This window comes from Entelurus aequoreus, linkage group LG28 (assembly GCF_033978785.1).
Source record: "Entelurus aequoreus isolate RoL-2023_Sb linkage group LG28, RoL_Eaeq_v1.1, whole genome shotgun sequence".
NCBI classification, from domain to species: Eukaryota; Metazoa; Chordata; class Actinopteri; order Syngnathiformes; family Syngnathidae; genus Entelurus; species Entelurus aequoreus.
The window spans coordinates 16994015-17011591 of NC_084758.1; the positions used below are offsets into that span (position 1 = coordinate 16994015).

General features: G+C 37.2%; 1 protein-coding gene across 1 annotated transcript in view; it reads right to left on the minus strand.

The window, feature by feature from the left end:
* The window catches only part of slit3 (slit homolog 3 (Drosophila)), a 672803-nt gene that overhangs the window by 72799 nt on the left and 582427 nt on the right, over positions 1-17577 (minus strand). The window contains 3 exon segments of the mRNA XM_062039879.1: positions 1850-2090; positions 7131-7268; positions 9912-10005. Coding sequence (XP_061895863.1) covers positions 1850-2090; positions 7131-7268; positions 9912-10005 — 473 coding nt within the window.

Genomic DNA, 17577 nt, shown 5'->3' on the forward strand with positions numbered 1-17577 from the left:
GCCATAATGATTCATGACTCCAACAGGCAGAGGTCAGCGTCACAACTTGTAGTTATTTAAGATGCTGGACCAAACCAACACTGGGTTAATTCAACCCAGCTAGATGGGTTGTATGTTCAACCCAAATGCTGGGTCATTTTAGCTGCAATGCTGGGTTGATTCTACCAAATAACTTGGTTATTTTCAGTTTTTTAGAGTCCAAATGTCACAATGATTCATGACTCCAACAGGCAGAGGTTAGTATTGCAACTTGTAGTTTTTGAAGATGCTGGACCAAGCCAACACTGGGTTAATTCAACCCAGCTCGATGGGTTGTATGTTCAACCCAAATGCTGGGTCATTTTAACTGCAATGCTGGGTCAATTTTACCAAATAACTTGGTTATTTTCAGTTTTTTGGAGTCCAAATGTCATAATGATTTATAAGAGATCAGTATTGCAACTTGTAGTTATTTAAGATGCTGGACCAAACCAATGCTGGGTTAATTCGACCCAGCTAGATGGGTTGTATATTCAACCCAAATGCTGGGTCATTTTAACTGCAATGCTGGGTTGATTCTACCACATAACTTGGTTATTTTCAGTTTTTTGGAGTCCAAATGTCACAATGATTCATGACTCCAACAGGCAGAGGTTAGTATTGAAACTTGTAGTTTTTGAAGATGCTGGACCAAAACAACACTGGGTTAATTCAACCCAGCTAGATTGGTTATATGTTCAACCCAAATGCTGGGTCATTTTATCTGCAATTCTGGGTCGATTCTACCAAATAACTTGGTTATTTTCAGTTTTTTGGAGTCCAAATGCCATAATGATTTATGACTCCAACAGGCAGAGGTCAGTGTCACAACTTGTAGTTATTTAAGATGCTGGACCAAACCAACACTGGGTTAATTCAACCCAGCTAGATGGGTTGTATGTTCAACCCAAATGCTGGGTCATTTTAACTGCAATGCTGGGTCGATTCTACCAAATAACTTGGTTATTTTCAGTTTTTTGGAGTCCAAATGTCACAATGATTCATGACTCCAACAGGCAGAGGTTAGTATTGCAACTTGTAGTTTTTGAAGATGCTGGACCAAACCAACGCTGGGTTAATTCAACCCAGCTCGATGGGTTATATGTTCAACCCAAATGCTGGGTCATTTTAACTGCAATGCTGGGTCGATTCTACCAAATAACTTGGTTATTTTCAGTTTTTTGGAGTCCAAATGTCATAATGATTTATAAGAGATCAGTATTGCAACTTGTAGTTTATTAAGATGCTGGACCAAACCAATGCTGGGTTAATTCGACCCAGCTAGATGGGTTGTATATTCAACCCAAATGCTGGGTCTTTGTAACTGCAATGCTGGGTCAATTCTAGCAAATAACTTTGTTATTTTCAGTTTTTTGGAGTCCAAATGTCGTAATGATTTATGAGAGATCAGTATTGCAACTTGTAGTTTTTTAAGATGCTGGACCAAACCAACGCTGGGTTAATTTGACCCAGCTCGATGGGTTATATATTCAACCCAAATGCTGGGTCATTTTGTCTGCAATGCTTGGTCAATTTTACCAAATAACTTGGTTATTTTCAGTTTTTTGGAGTCCAAATGTCATAATGATTTATAAGAGATCAGTATTGCAACTTGTAGTTTTTTAAGATGCTGGGTTACTGGTTGGGTCACAAAAACTCCTTAGAAATAACCCATAAATCAATTTTTTAGTGTGCACAGGCAGGACTTGGCAACTAATTGCCAGTCAGTGTAGTGACATTTCAAACTCATACATAATAAATAAACCTGAGTATAATTTTGCTTCAATCCTCACAAATATCGTGGTCATGATGTCAAAAAGGTGTGTCGTACCTGGAAGGAAATATGCGCCGTAGGGTGGATCTTGGTGCCCAGAAGCTCCACGTACGCCTCCCGCCCCAGGAAATGGACGGTGGCCATCTTGTCGCACTTGTTGCCGTAGAAACCGGGCATGCAGCGGCAGACGGGCTCGCCGGCCATCAGCAGGCACTGGGCGTCGTTTTGGCAGTCGGTCTGGTCACACGGGCTGGTCTGCTGCAAGATCATGGGCGGGGGGTTCTCGCAGAAAAGACCGCTGCAGGACGAGAAGGTCATCATTCATTTACATGAATGGAAAGTTTGCTGCATGTTTGCTATTACAAACACTCTATACTGTACATAATGCACGTGAAGATAAACATTGTTTTTTTAAGGGTTTGCATTTTTACAAAAAAAAATTCTGTAATTAACTGACAATACCTATTTATTGTGTGAATACTCCAAAGCATTCACATATGGTTTCCCAGAATTCCAGGACATTTGTTCCCATTCAAAATGAATTGGCCATTTTTCAAATTTCCACATTTTTCAACCGATTCAAACCATTCCACCTTCAATCTATTCCACCATTCTGGAAATGTAAGCTTCCCTTTTTCCAAGTTCAAAAAAATTCCAGGATTTTCCAGAATTCCTGGTTTTCCAAAGCCCTATTTCCACCCTTTTTTTCTGGCGACTACTCCTTCCACATTTTTCAACGCATTACAACCATTCCACCGTCAAAACATTTCTCTTAATAAGGACAAAAAATTAAGTTGTTTTTTGAACTGGAAAAATTCCCGGTTTTCCCGAAATTCCCTAATACCAATTCTCAATTAACATGTTACTTCCTCAACATTTCTCCACCGATTTAAAAAATGTCAACACCAACCATTTCAACTCATTCAGACCATTCAAATTTTTTATCATTTTCACATTTTTTTTCGCTTTTTCCAAAATTCCCAATTTTTTCTGAAATTCCTTTTGAAATCAATTGGACATTATTCAAAGTTCCACAATCCCCATATTTTTTAACTGTTCCAACTTCTAAATATTCAGTCTGCTCTACTTAAAAAATTCTAAAAAAAATTCCCGGATTTCCCATAATTTTTTTTTTTTTTTTTGCATTTTCCTCATTCAAAATGAATTGGCCAATTTTCAAACTTCCACCATTTCCACATTTTTCAACCGATTCAAACCACTCCACCTTCAACCTATTCCACCATTCTGGAAATGTAAGCTTCCCTTTTTCCAAGTTCCAAAAAATTCCAAGATTTTCCAGAATTCCTGGTTTTCCAAAGCCCTATTTCCACCCTTTTTTTTTCTGGCGACTACTCCTTCCACATTTTTCAACGCATTACAACCATTCCACCGTCAAAACATTTCTCTTAATCAGGACAAAAAATTAAGTTGTTTTTTGAACTGGAAAAATTCCCGGTTTTCCCGAAATTCCCTAATACCAATTCTCAATTCAACATGTTACTTCCTCAACATTTCTCCACCGATTTAAAAAATGTCAACACCAACCATTTCAACTCATTCAGACCATTCAAATTTTTTTTATCATTTTCACATTTTTTTTCGCTTTTTCCAAAATTCCCAATTTTTTCTGAAATTCCTTTTGAAATCAATTGGACATTCTTCAAAGTTCCACAATCCCCATATTTTTCATCTAATTCAAACTGTTCCAACTTCTAAATATTCAGTCTGCTCTACTTAAAAAATTCTAAAAAAAATTCCCGGATTTCCCATAATTTTTTTTTTTTTTTTTGCATTTTCCTCATTCAAAATGAATTGGCCAATTTCCAAACTTCCACCATTTCCACATTTTTCAACCGATTCAAACCACTCCACCTTCAACCTATTCCACCATTCTGGAAATGTAAGCTTCCCTTTTTCCAAGTTCCAAAAAATTCCAAGATTTTCCAGAATTCCTGGTTTTCCAAAGCCCTATTTCCACCCTTTTATTCTGGCGACTACTCCTTACACATTTTTCAACGCATTTCAACCGCTTCACCTTCAAAACATTTCTCTTAATCAGGAAAAAATTCCCGGTTTTCCCGAAATTCCGTAATACCATTTCTCAATTCAACATGTTACTTCTTCAACATTTCTCCACCGATTTGAAAAATTTCAACACCAACCATTTCAACTCATTCAGACCATTCAAATGTTTTATCATTTTCAATTTTTTTTTCGCTTTTTCCAAAATTCGCAATTTTTTTCTGAAATTCCTTTTGAAATCAATTGAACATTCTTCGAAGTTCCCCAATTCCCATATTTTTCATCTAATTCAAACTGTTCCAACTTCTAAATGTTCAGTCTGCTCTACTTAAAAAATTCTAAAAAAAAAAAAATCCCGGATTTTTTTTTTTTTTTTGCATTTTCCCCATTCAAAATGAATTGGCCATTTTTCAAACTTCCACCATTTCCACATGTTTCAACCAATTTAAATCATTCCACCTTCAACACTTTCTGGAAATTTAAGCATCCCTTTTTCCAAGTTCAAAAAAATTCCAGGATTTTCCAGAATTCCTGGTTTTCCAAAGCCCTATTTCCACCCTTTTTTTCTGGCGACTACTCCTTCCACATTTTTCAACGCATTACAACCATTCCACTGTCAAAACATTTCTCTTAATCAGGACAAAAAACTAAGTTGTTTTTTGAACTGGAAAAATTCCCGGTTTTCCCGAAATTCCACAATACCATTTCTCAATTCAACATGTTACTTCTTCAACATTTCTCCACCGATTTGAAAAATTTCAACACCAACCATTTCAACTCATTCAGACCATTCAAATTTTTTTATCATTTTCAATTTTTTTTTCGCTTTTTCCAAAATTCCCAATTTTTTTCTGAAATTCCTTTTGAAATCAATTGAACATTCTTCGAAGTTCCCCAATTCCCATATTTTTCATCTAATTCAAACTGTTCCAACTTCTAAATGTTCAGTCTGCTCTACTTAAAAAATTCTAAAAAAAAAAAATTCCCGAATTTCCTATAATTTTTTTTTTTTTTTTTTTTTTTTTGCATTTTCCCCATTCAAAATGAATTGGCCATTTTTCAAACTTCCACCATTTCTACATGTTTCAACCAATTTAAATCATTCCACCTTCAACATTTTCTGGAAATTTAAGCATCCCTTTTTCCAAGTTAAAAAAAATTCCAGGATTTTCCAGAATTCCTGGTTTTCCAAAGCCCTATTTCCACCCTTTTTTTCTGGCGACTACTCCTTCCACATTTTTCAACACATTACAACCGTTTCACCGTCAAAACATTTCTCTTAATCAGGACAAAAAACAAAGTTGTTTTTTGAACTGGAAAAATTCCCGGTTTTCCCGAAATTACGTAATACCATTTCTCAATTCAACATGTTACTTCTTCAACATTTGTCCACCGATTTGAAAAATTTCAACACCAACCATTTCAACTCATTCAGACCATTCAAGTTTTTTTTTACCATTTTCCCAAAATGTTTCGCTTTTCCCAAAATTCCCAATTTTTTCTGGAATTCCCATTGAAATCAATTGGACATTCTTCAAAGTTCAACAACTCCCACATTTTTCATCTAATTCAAACCGTTCCAACTTCTAAATATTTAGTGTGCTTTACTTCAAAAATTCTAAAACAAAATTCCCGGATTTCCCATAATTTTTTTTTTTTTTGCATTTTCCCCATTCAAAATGAATTGGCCATTTTTCAAACTTCCACAATTCCCAGATTCTTCAACCCATTCCACATTTAACACATTCCACCATTCTGGAAATTCAAACTACCGTTTCTCCAAGTTAAAAAAAATCCAGATTATCCCGAAATTCCCTGATACTATTTACTACTTCAACATTTCTTGCTCGATTTAAACAATTCTAACACCAACCAATTCAGTTCATTCAGATAATTCATGCTCTTAATAAAATATTTTAAATCCCGCTTTTCCCAAAATTCCCAAATATCCAGGAAGTTCCAATTGAAATGAATGGGACAGTTTTCCAATTTGCACAATTCCCACATTTTTCAACCTATTCAAACCATTTCAACATTAACACATTCCACTCATCCTGGACATTCAAATGAACACTTTCCCAAGTTCCAAACCAAAATCCCTTTTTCCTGGAAATACCAACTCTTCAACATTCAAACCATTTCTACATTCATCCTACATCCCATTAGCATTTCAGTTCAGCTTCAGCTCTTCAACATTCAAACTATTCTTACATTCATACTACATTCTGTCAGCATTTCAGTTCAACTTCAGCACTGGAGCATTCACACGCAATTCCTTCAGAAATTGCCTCTTCTAGTTAGTGTATATTATTAATATTGTACATATATTTTACATACTTACTGCCCCCCCACCCCCGATCCCTAAGATCAGCCGATCAGCTGCTACTGACGGTCCCTGATACAAAGCTGAAGCTTAGAGGTGACAGAGCTTTCGCCGCTGCTGCTCCCAAGCTCTGGAACGACTGAGTGTTAGACAGGCCTCCTCTCTTCCTGTTTTTAAATCAGTCTTAAAAACATACTTTTATTCCATGGCTTTTAACACTGAGTGATCTCCATCCTGCTATGGCGTCCCACAATGCACCTGCTGTGAACCTGTTTTTTATGTTTTATTTATTTATTTATTTATTTCTTATCGTGCTTTGTTTGTGTTGTGTTGTGTTTCCTCGTTTCTCTTGTGTTATCTTTTAACCTGCCCATTGTACAGCACTTTGGCTACCCCTGTGGTAAATTTTAAATGTGCTTTATAAATAAAGTTGATTTGATTTGATATATGTATATATGACTTACGCTAATAGTTAATATCCTATTTCCGTTATGTTTTTGTAAGGACAATGAGCCTAAAAACACCAAAATAAAATAAAAACAAACAACTGAGAAAAAGAAAAATAAAATACATAAATAATAATAAAATAATGACTAAATTTAAAAAAAATACATTTTGAATATTTATTATAAAGCCCCAACTAAAACCCCTTGTTTTTGGTGTTGCTCAAATTAAATCAGGAATGATGCTGCATTCAGGTTCCCTGCTATAAACGGACATTACACGTTGCACATTTACGCCTAAAATCCCTCCAAACTGCCACATATTCCAGTTTGAAAATCACCAAAAAGCTTGTTTTCGCCTCTGCTGCGATCAAACACAGTGTGCATCTGTCACATGCACACGGGCAGGTGGTCAAGCGGCTCCAACGCCATCTGTATCTCCTCCCACCGTGTGTGTGTGTGTGTGTGTGTGTGTGCGTGTGTGTGTGTGTGTGTCGCCCCCTGGTGTAAATTATTTTCCCCGCCTCTTCAAATGAGACGTGACCCTCACCTGAAGCCCTCCTTGCAGATGCAGGTGTAGCCGTTGACGGCGTCCACGCACTCGGCGCCATGTTGGCACTTGTTCTCCAGACAGTCGTCGTAGTCGTGCTCGCAGTAGTGGCCCACGTACCCTGGCAGACACTCACACCTGCAGGAAAAAAAAAAACATCTGCATTATTGCGCATGTGTGTGTGATAATAAATAAAAAACATTTTAACCAACAACATCTTAACAACTGTTTACTTTTGCTCTAGGGCTCCCACTACAGTTGCAATTAACTTCCAAATTACTTTGAAATGTGAGTAATACAAAGGGCCTGATCTACTAAGACCCAAATAGCGCGCACTAAACAGCATGTGCAAACGACATAATTGCATGTACTATTAGTGGGAGTGTTCCGTGTGATCTATTAAGACTGTGTGTACCATATTTTCCAGACTATAAGGCGCAATTAAAATAATTTTTTCCCCTCAAAACTCGACAGTGCGCCTTATAACCCGGTGCGCCTAACGCACGGATTAATTCTGGTTTTCCTTACCGACCTCGAAGCAATTTTATTTGGTAGATGGTGTAATGATATGTGTGACCGGTAGATGGCAGTCAAACATAAGAGATACGTGTAGACTGCACTATGATGACAATATGACTCAAGTAAACAACACCAACCTTTTATATGTTCCATTGAAAATATAGAATATTCCACACGACGCTCAAAAATCTATCAAAATGTTTTAGTACGACCTTGGTAAGCTATGAAGCCGCACCGCTTGAAGGATTGTACTGTGCTTCAACATAGGAGTATTATTATGGTGTGTGTATAAGGTGAGACATATCTGGAGTTTTGTTTTGCAATATTATGCAAAAGAAACTTTTGTTACTGTCTGGTACCTGCTGATCTGTATTTGGGATCTGCATAAGCTTCTTCTTTTTCTCTATCTTCTTGTTGTGGGACATTCATCCTCCGCTGTTGCCATTTCTAATATAAAGTAGTGTGAAGTTCTTACTTATATCTGTCAGTAAACTCGGCATGAAAGCGCTAAAACATACCGGTGTAGTGAGTTTACATTATTCACCCAAGGAACTTTAGTTATTAGAGATTTCCGGTCGGACGGTTTTTTACGGGACACATTATTGATTGAAGTAAAGTCTGAATGTCATTAAAACAGTTAGCGCCATCTTTTGACACTTCTTCCACTCCCGTCCTTACACGCTACACCGCTACAACAAAGATGACGGGGAAAAGACGCTGCCGAAGGTGAGCCACGTAAATAAGACCGCCCACAAAACGGCGCATTCTGTCAGAAAGTGGCTTGAAGATGATCTGTAAAACATCATCTATGCAACATTTTGACCAAAGAACCACCATTACATGTTATGTAGACCACAAGGAAGTCTTTTAAATTTAGAAAAAAATTAAAAATGATATAATCTGGTGCACTTAATTTATGAAAAAAGATAAAACATAGACCAATCATCGGCTGTGCGCCTTATAATCCGGTGCGCCCTATGGTCCGGAAAATACAGTGCAATTGATAAGTGCAAAAGTGGTGCAGTCCGCCCTATTTTAATGAGGATTTTTTTGTTTACTACTGACTGTGCCCATGGATATATTAATTGTCCTCATCTTCTCAAAACTGTGCTGTTTAATGTTCATCAAGCACCACACATCTATATACAAAACACCACCTTTTCTGCAATATAGAATCACAATTTTGACGCCTTCACAACCCCGCAGCGCATTCATGTCTCTGGAATGATCCAAGCGCAAGAACATGCATATTACAAGATATTTTTTCAGACATATTATATAATATATCACCTAAATCATGGGTGTCAAACTCTGGCCCGCGGGCCAAATTTGGCCCACCGTGTAATTTCATTTGGCCCTTGAGGCAATATCAAATTAACATAATACCCGCTGGTATTATACAGGGCGGGACAACAATATTGGGGGCGTGCCTTAAAGGCACTGCTTTTAGCGTTCTCTACAACCTGTCGTCACGTCCGCTTTTCTTCCATACAAACAGCATGCCGGCCCGGTCACATAGTACATGCGGCTTTTACACCCACACAAGTGAATGCAAGGCATACTTGATCAACAGCCATACAGGTCACACTGAGGGTGACCGTATAAACAACTTTGACACTGTTACAAATGTGCGCCACACTATGAATCCACACCAAACAATAATGACAAACACATTTCGGGAGAACATCCGCACCGTAACACAACATAAACACAAGGGAACAAATACCCAGAACCCCTTGCAGCACTAACTCTTCCGGGACGCTACAATATACACCCCCCGCTACCACCAAACCCCGCCCACCTCAACCCTCTATGCACTTTCCCTTGCTACTTCAAGGCTTGAATGTTTGATTCATTCATTATTGTTATTTTATTTTCAAATGTATTATTAGCCTGTGGAAAAAGTTCATTTTGATATTCACCTCAGAAGGCTGCAAATACAAAAGAGGCATTCAATTTTTATTTGATATGCCATTGATATATTTTTATTATTATTATTATTATTATTATTATTTGAAACTCGGTTTTGCATGTCACTATAAAGTTAAATAAGCCTTGCTTGTTCAATATTCAATGCAAAACTTGTTTGGGTCCCTATTAAAAGGTTAATTTATTCAACCTTGGCCCGCGGCTTTGTTCAGCTTATTTATTTGAAACTTGATGCAAGTGTTGACTTTGACTCAAGGATGAATTTTCGGACCATCAAAAGTAAACCTTGACCTTGAAAGTGGTGTTTTTTTTCAGGCCAAGGCAGTCACTCACCTGTAACTGCGGCCCACGTGGACGCACTTTGAATCATGCTGACAGGGGTCGAAGCCGAGGAGGCAGGGGTCAAACACCTCCTCGCACAGGTCGCCTGGTGACGGCCAGAAGACAGAGATGACATGTTACTTTACGGATGACAAACAATCCACAGACAAACATTTGCAGCGGCGATGTGACGAAATTAAAGCCGCCGCGACCAACATTTACACTGCAAAAACTAAGTAAGATGAAATATCTCAAATAAGGGTGATATTTGCTTATTTTCTGTCTGATAAGATAATTCTTCTCACTAAGCAGATTTTATGTTAGAGTCTTTTACTTGTTTTAAGTGTTTTGGTCCTAAATGATCTCAGTAAGATATTAGTTCGTAGCTGAGATTTGATGACCTATATTGAGTAAAACATGCTTGAAACTAGAATATCAACTGTTGTGTCATCAACACTCACTAGCAAAGTTCCCTCTAAGGTGCGCGCCTGTGCAATTGCGCACTGCTCAAGCGTCCTCTGCGCACGGCAAATCTATGCCACGCACAAAATCAAATAAAAAAATAAGCGCATAACAATTTTCGACACGACACGGACACGGCAGAGAAAACAGTTTCCGCCATCATTGTTCAAATATTGTAACGCCTGTCGAGACGCTTTGAGGACCTGAATTCCATCGATCACTTTACTGGGCAAAACTCTTTATTGTCGGCCATAAACACATCACCAAAACATTAGTAAAAAAAAATTATATCTAGCAAAAGTGGTCATTTTCTGCAGTACAAACCAGACCAAAAGCAACTTTGTTATATCAACAGCAGCCGCTCGCCCTTTCTCACTTGCGCCAACACATGCACATATGGCACTTAGCCAGTGATGCGTTTACAGCCACACAAAAAGTCGGACAACTCCAACACCACACATAAAGTGTCATTCCAGGTCGTTACACTATGATTTACCAATCAAACGTGTGCTTATTCTAGTGTCATTTTTTAGGAATCCTAATGTATAAATATTAATCATGAAATGCTGTTAGTACCGTAATTTCCGGACTATAAGCCGCTACTTTTTCCCCTCGTTCTGGTCCCTGCGGCTTATACAAGGGTGCGGCTTATTTACGGCCTGTTCTTCTCCGACACCGACGAAGAGGATTTCGGTGGTTTTAGTACGCAGGAGGAAGACGATGACACAATGATTGAAGACTGACTTTTCATATACCGGTAGGCTGGTTATTTTGATAACGTACAGGCGAGCACTTTGTATTACTTTGCACCGTTGTATTATTTGTACTCTGCACGAATGCTGTTCGCCATGTCAAAGATGTGAAAGTTTGATTGAATGATGGAAAGATTTATTGTTAATAAATGGGACGCTTTGCGTTCCCAAACAGTCATCTCTGTCCCGACAATCCCCTCCGTGGTAGCAGGAACCCCTATATACTACGGTAATTACACATCAAAACCCTGCGGCTTATAGTTGGGTGCGGCTTATATATGGAGCAATCTGTATTTTCCCCTAAATTTAGCTGGTGCGGCTTATAGTCAGGTGCGGCTTATAGTCCGGAAATTACGGTATATTAAATAAATACTAATACAAATATATTTTTTTAAAACAGGAAGTTGCAGGAATGTACACATGATCCCCTGCTTACATCTCATTGTGCAACATGTGGATGTTTTAATGGGAACTAAATGCAATGTCTGAAAGGGCTACAAATTATCGCGACCCCGGTAGAAAATGGATGGATGGATGAAGATGTAACTTGTTATTTAGTCAGGTTTGGGACAGGTGTGCTGCTGGTGTAGCCACAGTGTGCACGTCTGATGTTGCTCACATGGGCTCCACTGAATTCTCAGGGAGTTTTTGCGTTTGCTCACACACATGAAAAATTAGAGGGAACATTGCTCACAAGTATAAAACTGCTTTTTTAAAGCAATAATTTCTTACTTCAAGCATGAAAAAAAAATCATGATGCCGAGCGCATATCATTATGTCAAGATAATGGCACTAGCATTTACTCAATTTAAGAATATTTTTCAACATATTGAGCAAAAAGGTGTCTTTTTTTCTACCAGGAAAAGTGCACTTGTTATTAGTGAGAATATTTTTATTTTAAGGTATTTTTGGGTTCATTGAGGTTAGCTCATTTTACTTGTTTTGGAAAGTCTTGACAAGCCAAATTTTCTTGTTCTATTGGCAGAGCATTTTGCTTAGTTCAAATAAAATACCCCTAATTTTTGTATTTTTTTTCTTGTTTTTGAACACTGACTTTTTGCAGTGTAGAATCCACGAGTCAACATGAAAGCAGGTCGTAAAAGACGGAAACGTCTTGATTTACGTGCCTCTCTGTCTTGTCAGAGGCCCTTAAAAGACACGTCTTCATTCTGGGCCCGCTTTAATCCAATCCTTACGCCCTAAACTCCCACCAGGTCTGTCTCCAGAAGCCCTTTTCCCAAGACCTTCGTAAATTACAGCAGGAAGCAAACATCTGCAGCCCTCCGCAGGATTATACAAAAATTCCGGTTCATCTAATCGACCAGGGTGGTTTATTAGTGTGTAATTAATGGCGATGATTTGGGAAGCTCAGGACAGAAACGCAGTATTATGAAAATGTAAATCCTATTTAATGCTTTCCTACCCCTTGCAAACTGCTTTAATGTGCCATAGGCGGCAATAACTCAGAGGAAGAGGCTTTGCAGAGTCGCTAAATAACATTGCGCTTGTTTTGATGAGACGAAGAGGTGTCAGGTAACATGTCTGGAGGTTTTTACAACACAATAGTAATCCTTCAACGTCAACATTGTTAGCCACCTCATATAGAATGCGTACATAAAGAAAAACATATGTGTTCTTGTCTTACATAAGGGTTGTGAATGATAGGCCAAATTCCCCAAAAATGCAGTTCCCCTTTAAGACGTTCTTAATTTCATTCAAGCAAAGATATTATTGAACAAGAATATTTATGATATATTTGTCATAACGGGGAGTTTTTCGCAGCTTAATGCGAGATTTGTTCTCCTGGGATGCAATCGGACTAGACTGGACAAGGCTTGAAGGTAGGAACATTATTTAAAAGCCTACTGAAATGAATTTTTTTTATTTAAACGGGGATAGCAGATCCATTCTATGTGTCATACTTGATCATTTCGCGATGTCGCCTCCTCATATTTTCCTATTGTTTTCAATGCAGCTAGAGCGATTCGGACCGAGAAAGCGACGATTACCCCATTAATTTGAGCGAGGATGAAAGATTTGTGGATGAGGAACGTTAGAGTGACGGACTAGAATGCAGTGCAAGACATATCTTTTTTCGCTCTGACCGCAACTTAGGTACAAGCTGGCTAATTGGATTCCACACGCTCTCCTTTTTCTATTGTGGATCACGGATTTGTATTTTAAACCACCTCGGATACTATATCCTCTTGAAAATGAGAGTCGAGAACGCGAAATGGACATTCACAGTGACTTTTATCTCCACGACAATACATCGACGAAACACTTTAGCTACAGAGCTAACGTGATAGCATCGTGCTTAACTGCATATACAAACAAAAAAAATAAATCCCTGACTGGAAGGATAGACAGAAGATCAACAATACTATTAAACCAGGGACATTAACTACACGGTTAATGCTTTCCAGCTTGGCGAAGCTTAAAAATGCTGTTGCTAACGACGCCATTGAAGCTAACGGGACCTCACAGAGCTATGATAAAAACATTAGCGCTCCACCTACGCCAGCCAGCCCTCATCTGCTCATCAACACCCGTGCTCACCTGCGTTCCAGCGATCGACGGAAGGACGAAGGACTTCACCACGATCATCCGTGCGGTCGGTGGCTAGCTTCGCCTAGCGCGTCTGCTATCCGAGTCAAAGTCTTCCTGGTTATGTTGCTGTAGTCCGCCGCTAATACACTGATCCCACCTACAACTTTCTTCTTTGCAGTCTCCATTGTTCATTAAACAAATTGCAAAAGATTCACCAACACAGATGTCCAGAATACTGTGGAATTTTGAGATAAAAACAGAGCTATTTTGTATTGGATTCAATGGGGTACCGATACTTCTGTTTCACTGGCTACGTCACGCGCGTACGTCATCATCCAAAGGAGTTTTCAACCGGAAGTTTAGCGGGAAATTTAAAATTGCACTATATAAGTTAACCCGGCCGTATTGGCATGTGTTGCAATGTTAAGATTTCATCATTGATATATAAACTATCAGACTGCGTGGTCGGTAGTAGTGGCTTTCAGTAGGCCTTTAATCTCTCTAAAACTCAAAACAAAAAGGCGCACAAGGCGAAGGCACAACTTAACGAAGGGAACAAAAACGTAAACACCTAGCCTGAACTATGGACATAAACAAACGAGACTTACTGTGGCATGAAACGAGCCGCATGAACTATGGTATCTCATGAAAACAAGTAGTAACAGAGCAATGTCGCCAGGACCACTAATTGGCAAAACAGGCTTAAATAATAGTCTCTGATTAGAGCAGGTGCGTGATCCGAGCACACGAGACAGGTGAAACTAATCAGTCGTCATGGAAACTAAAACAAACAAGGGAGCGCAAACAGGAACTAGTGGAGTCCTAAACAGAAAATAACAAAAAAACATGATCCAGACCACAGATCATGACAGTCTTTTTTTACAACATATTTAAATATCAGAATAAAAACGTTTATAAAATCCCAGGTCTTACTAAAAGCCTTTTTTTTAAACTTCGGTACATTAGACTTAGACTTCCTTTATTGTCATTCTCAAAATCATAATCTTTTAAAAGGTCATATTTTACGGAGGTCCCACAATCATAACAATTGCTCTTTTATCCTGCACTACAACGAGCTAATGCATCGACATTTTGTTCTTATCTGTACTGTAAAGTTCAAATTTGAATGACAATAAAATGGAGTCAAAGGAGTTCCACAAGGCTCAGTGCTGGGGCCCATTTTATTTTCTATCTATTTAAATAATCTTTGCAAAAATTTGTCAAATGCAATGTAGCATTTTTCTGCAGACGACACCATTATTTATTGCTGTTCAACCTCCATCACTCAGGCTTTTGAGTTTTTTACAAGCTGCTTTGGTTGTCATCCAGGCTCGCTTATTTGATCTTAAATTGGTTTTAAATACAGATAAAAGCAAGGTAATGGTTTTCTCTCATTCAAGGGCGCTACTGGAAAATATTCCAAATATTGTAACATCAAATGGAAAAGGTTCTATAAGTCTAAGTCTAAGTCTAATGTACCAAAGTTTAAAAAGGCTTTTAATAAGACCTGGGATTTTATAAACGTTTTTATTCTGACATTTAAATATGTTGTAAAAAAAGACATCATACAAATATTCATGTTCAATATTTTTTTTGCATGAATCAAATTAAGAACGTCTTAACGGGGAACTGCACTTTGTGGGGGAATTTGGCCTATCATTCACAACCCTTATGTAAGACAAGAACACACATGTTTTTCTTTTTGTATGCATTCTATTGAGCTATTGTTGCGCCCATAAAGTCTGCCAATAATACTCCATTTACGTCTTGTGACCTGAATAGTAACCAAGTACTAGCGATATTGTTATTATAAGTGCTAACCAGTGTTGGGTTAGTTACTGAAAACCAGTAACTAGTTACAGTTACTAGTTACTTTATTTCAAAAGTAAGTAGAGCTTTAACTTGCACTTACAGATGTAGCGACAAACTGCATTTAGTGACAGTGGGTTTCTGAAGTGTTCCTGAGCCCATGTGGTGATATCCTTTAGAGATTGATGTCGGTTTTTGATACAGTGCCGTCTGAGGGATCGAAGGTCACGGTCATTCAATGTTGGTTTCCGGCCATGCCGCTTACGTGGAGTGATTTCTCCAGATTCTCTGAACCTTTTGATGATATTATGGACCGTAGATGTTGAAATCCCTAAATTTCTTGCAATTGCACTTTGAGAAACGTTGTTCTTAAACTGTTTGACTATTTGCTCACGCAGTTGTGGACAAAGGGGTGTACCTCACCCCATCCTTTCTTGTGAAAGACTGAGCATTTTTTGGGAAGCTGTTTTTATACCCAATCATGGCACCCACCTGTTCCCAATTAGCCTGCACACCTGTGGGATGTTCCAAATAAGTGTTTGATGAGCATTCCTCAACTTTATCAGTATTTATTGCCACCTTTCCCAACTTCTTTGTCACGTGTTGCTGGCATCAAATTCTAAAGTTAATGATTATTTGCAAAAAAAAACAAAAAACAATTTGAACATCAAATATGTTGTATTTGTAGCATATTCAACTGAATATGGGTTGAAAATGATTTGCAAATCATTGTATTCCGTTTATATTTACATCTAACACAATTTTCCAACTCATATGGAAACGGGGTTTATATATACAGTATATATATATATATATATATATATATATATATATATATATATATATATATATATATATATATATCAATCAATCAATCAATGTTTATTTATATAGCCCTAAATCACAAGTGTCTCAAAGGGCTGTACAAGCCACAACGACATCCTCGGTACAGAGCCCACATACGGGCAAGGAAAACTCACCCCAGTGGGACGTCAATGTGAATGACTATGAGAAACCTTGGAGAGGACCGCATATGTGGGTAACCCCCCATACTGTATATACATATACATATATATATTATATATATACACTACCGTTCAAAAGTTTGGGGTCACCCAAACAATTTTGTGGAATAGCCTTCATTTCTAAGAACAAGAATAGACTGTCGAGTTTCAGATGAAAGTTCTCTTTTTCTGGCCATTTTGAGCGTTTAATTGACCCCACAAATGTGATGCTCCAGAAACTCAATCTGCTCAAAAGAAGGTCAGTTTTGTAGCTTCTGTAACGAGCTAAACTGTTTTCAGATGTGTGAACATGATTGCACAAGGGTTTTCTAATCACCAATTAGCCTTCTGAGCCAATGAGCAAACACATTGTACCACTAGAACACTGGAGTGATAGTTGCTGGAAATGGGCCTCTATACACCTATGTAGATATTGCACCAAAAACCAGACATTTGCAGCTCGAATAGTCATTTACCACATTAGCAATGTATAGAGTGTATTTCTTTAAAGTTAAGAGTAGTTTAAAGTTATCTTCATTGAAAAGTACAGTGCTTTTCCTTCAAAAATAAGGACATTTCAATGTGACCCCAAACTTTTGTGTGTATATATATATATATATATATATATATATATATATATATATATATGTATATGTATATATATATATATATATGTATGTATATGTATATATATATATATATATATGTATATGTATATATATATATATATATATATGTATATACATGTATATATGTATATACAGTATATATATATATATATATATATATATATATATATATATATATATATATATATATATATATATATATATATATATATATTTATATATATATTTATATATATATACTGTATATACGTATATACATATATACATATATATATATATATATATATATATATATATATATATATATATATATATATACTGTATATACATATATACATGTATATACATATATATATATATATATATATACATATACATATATATATATATATATACATATACATACATATATATATATATATATACATATACATATATATATATATATATATATATATATATATATATATAT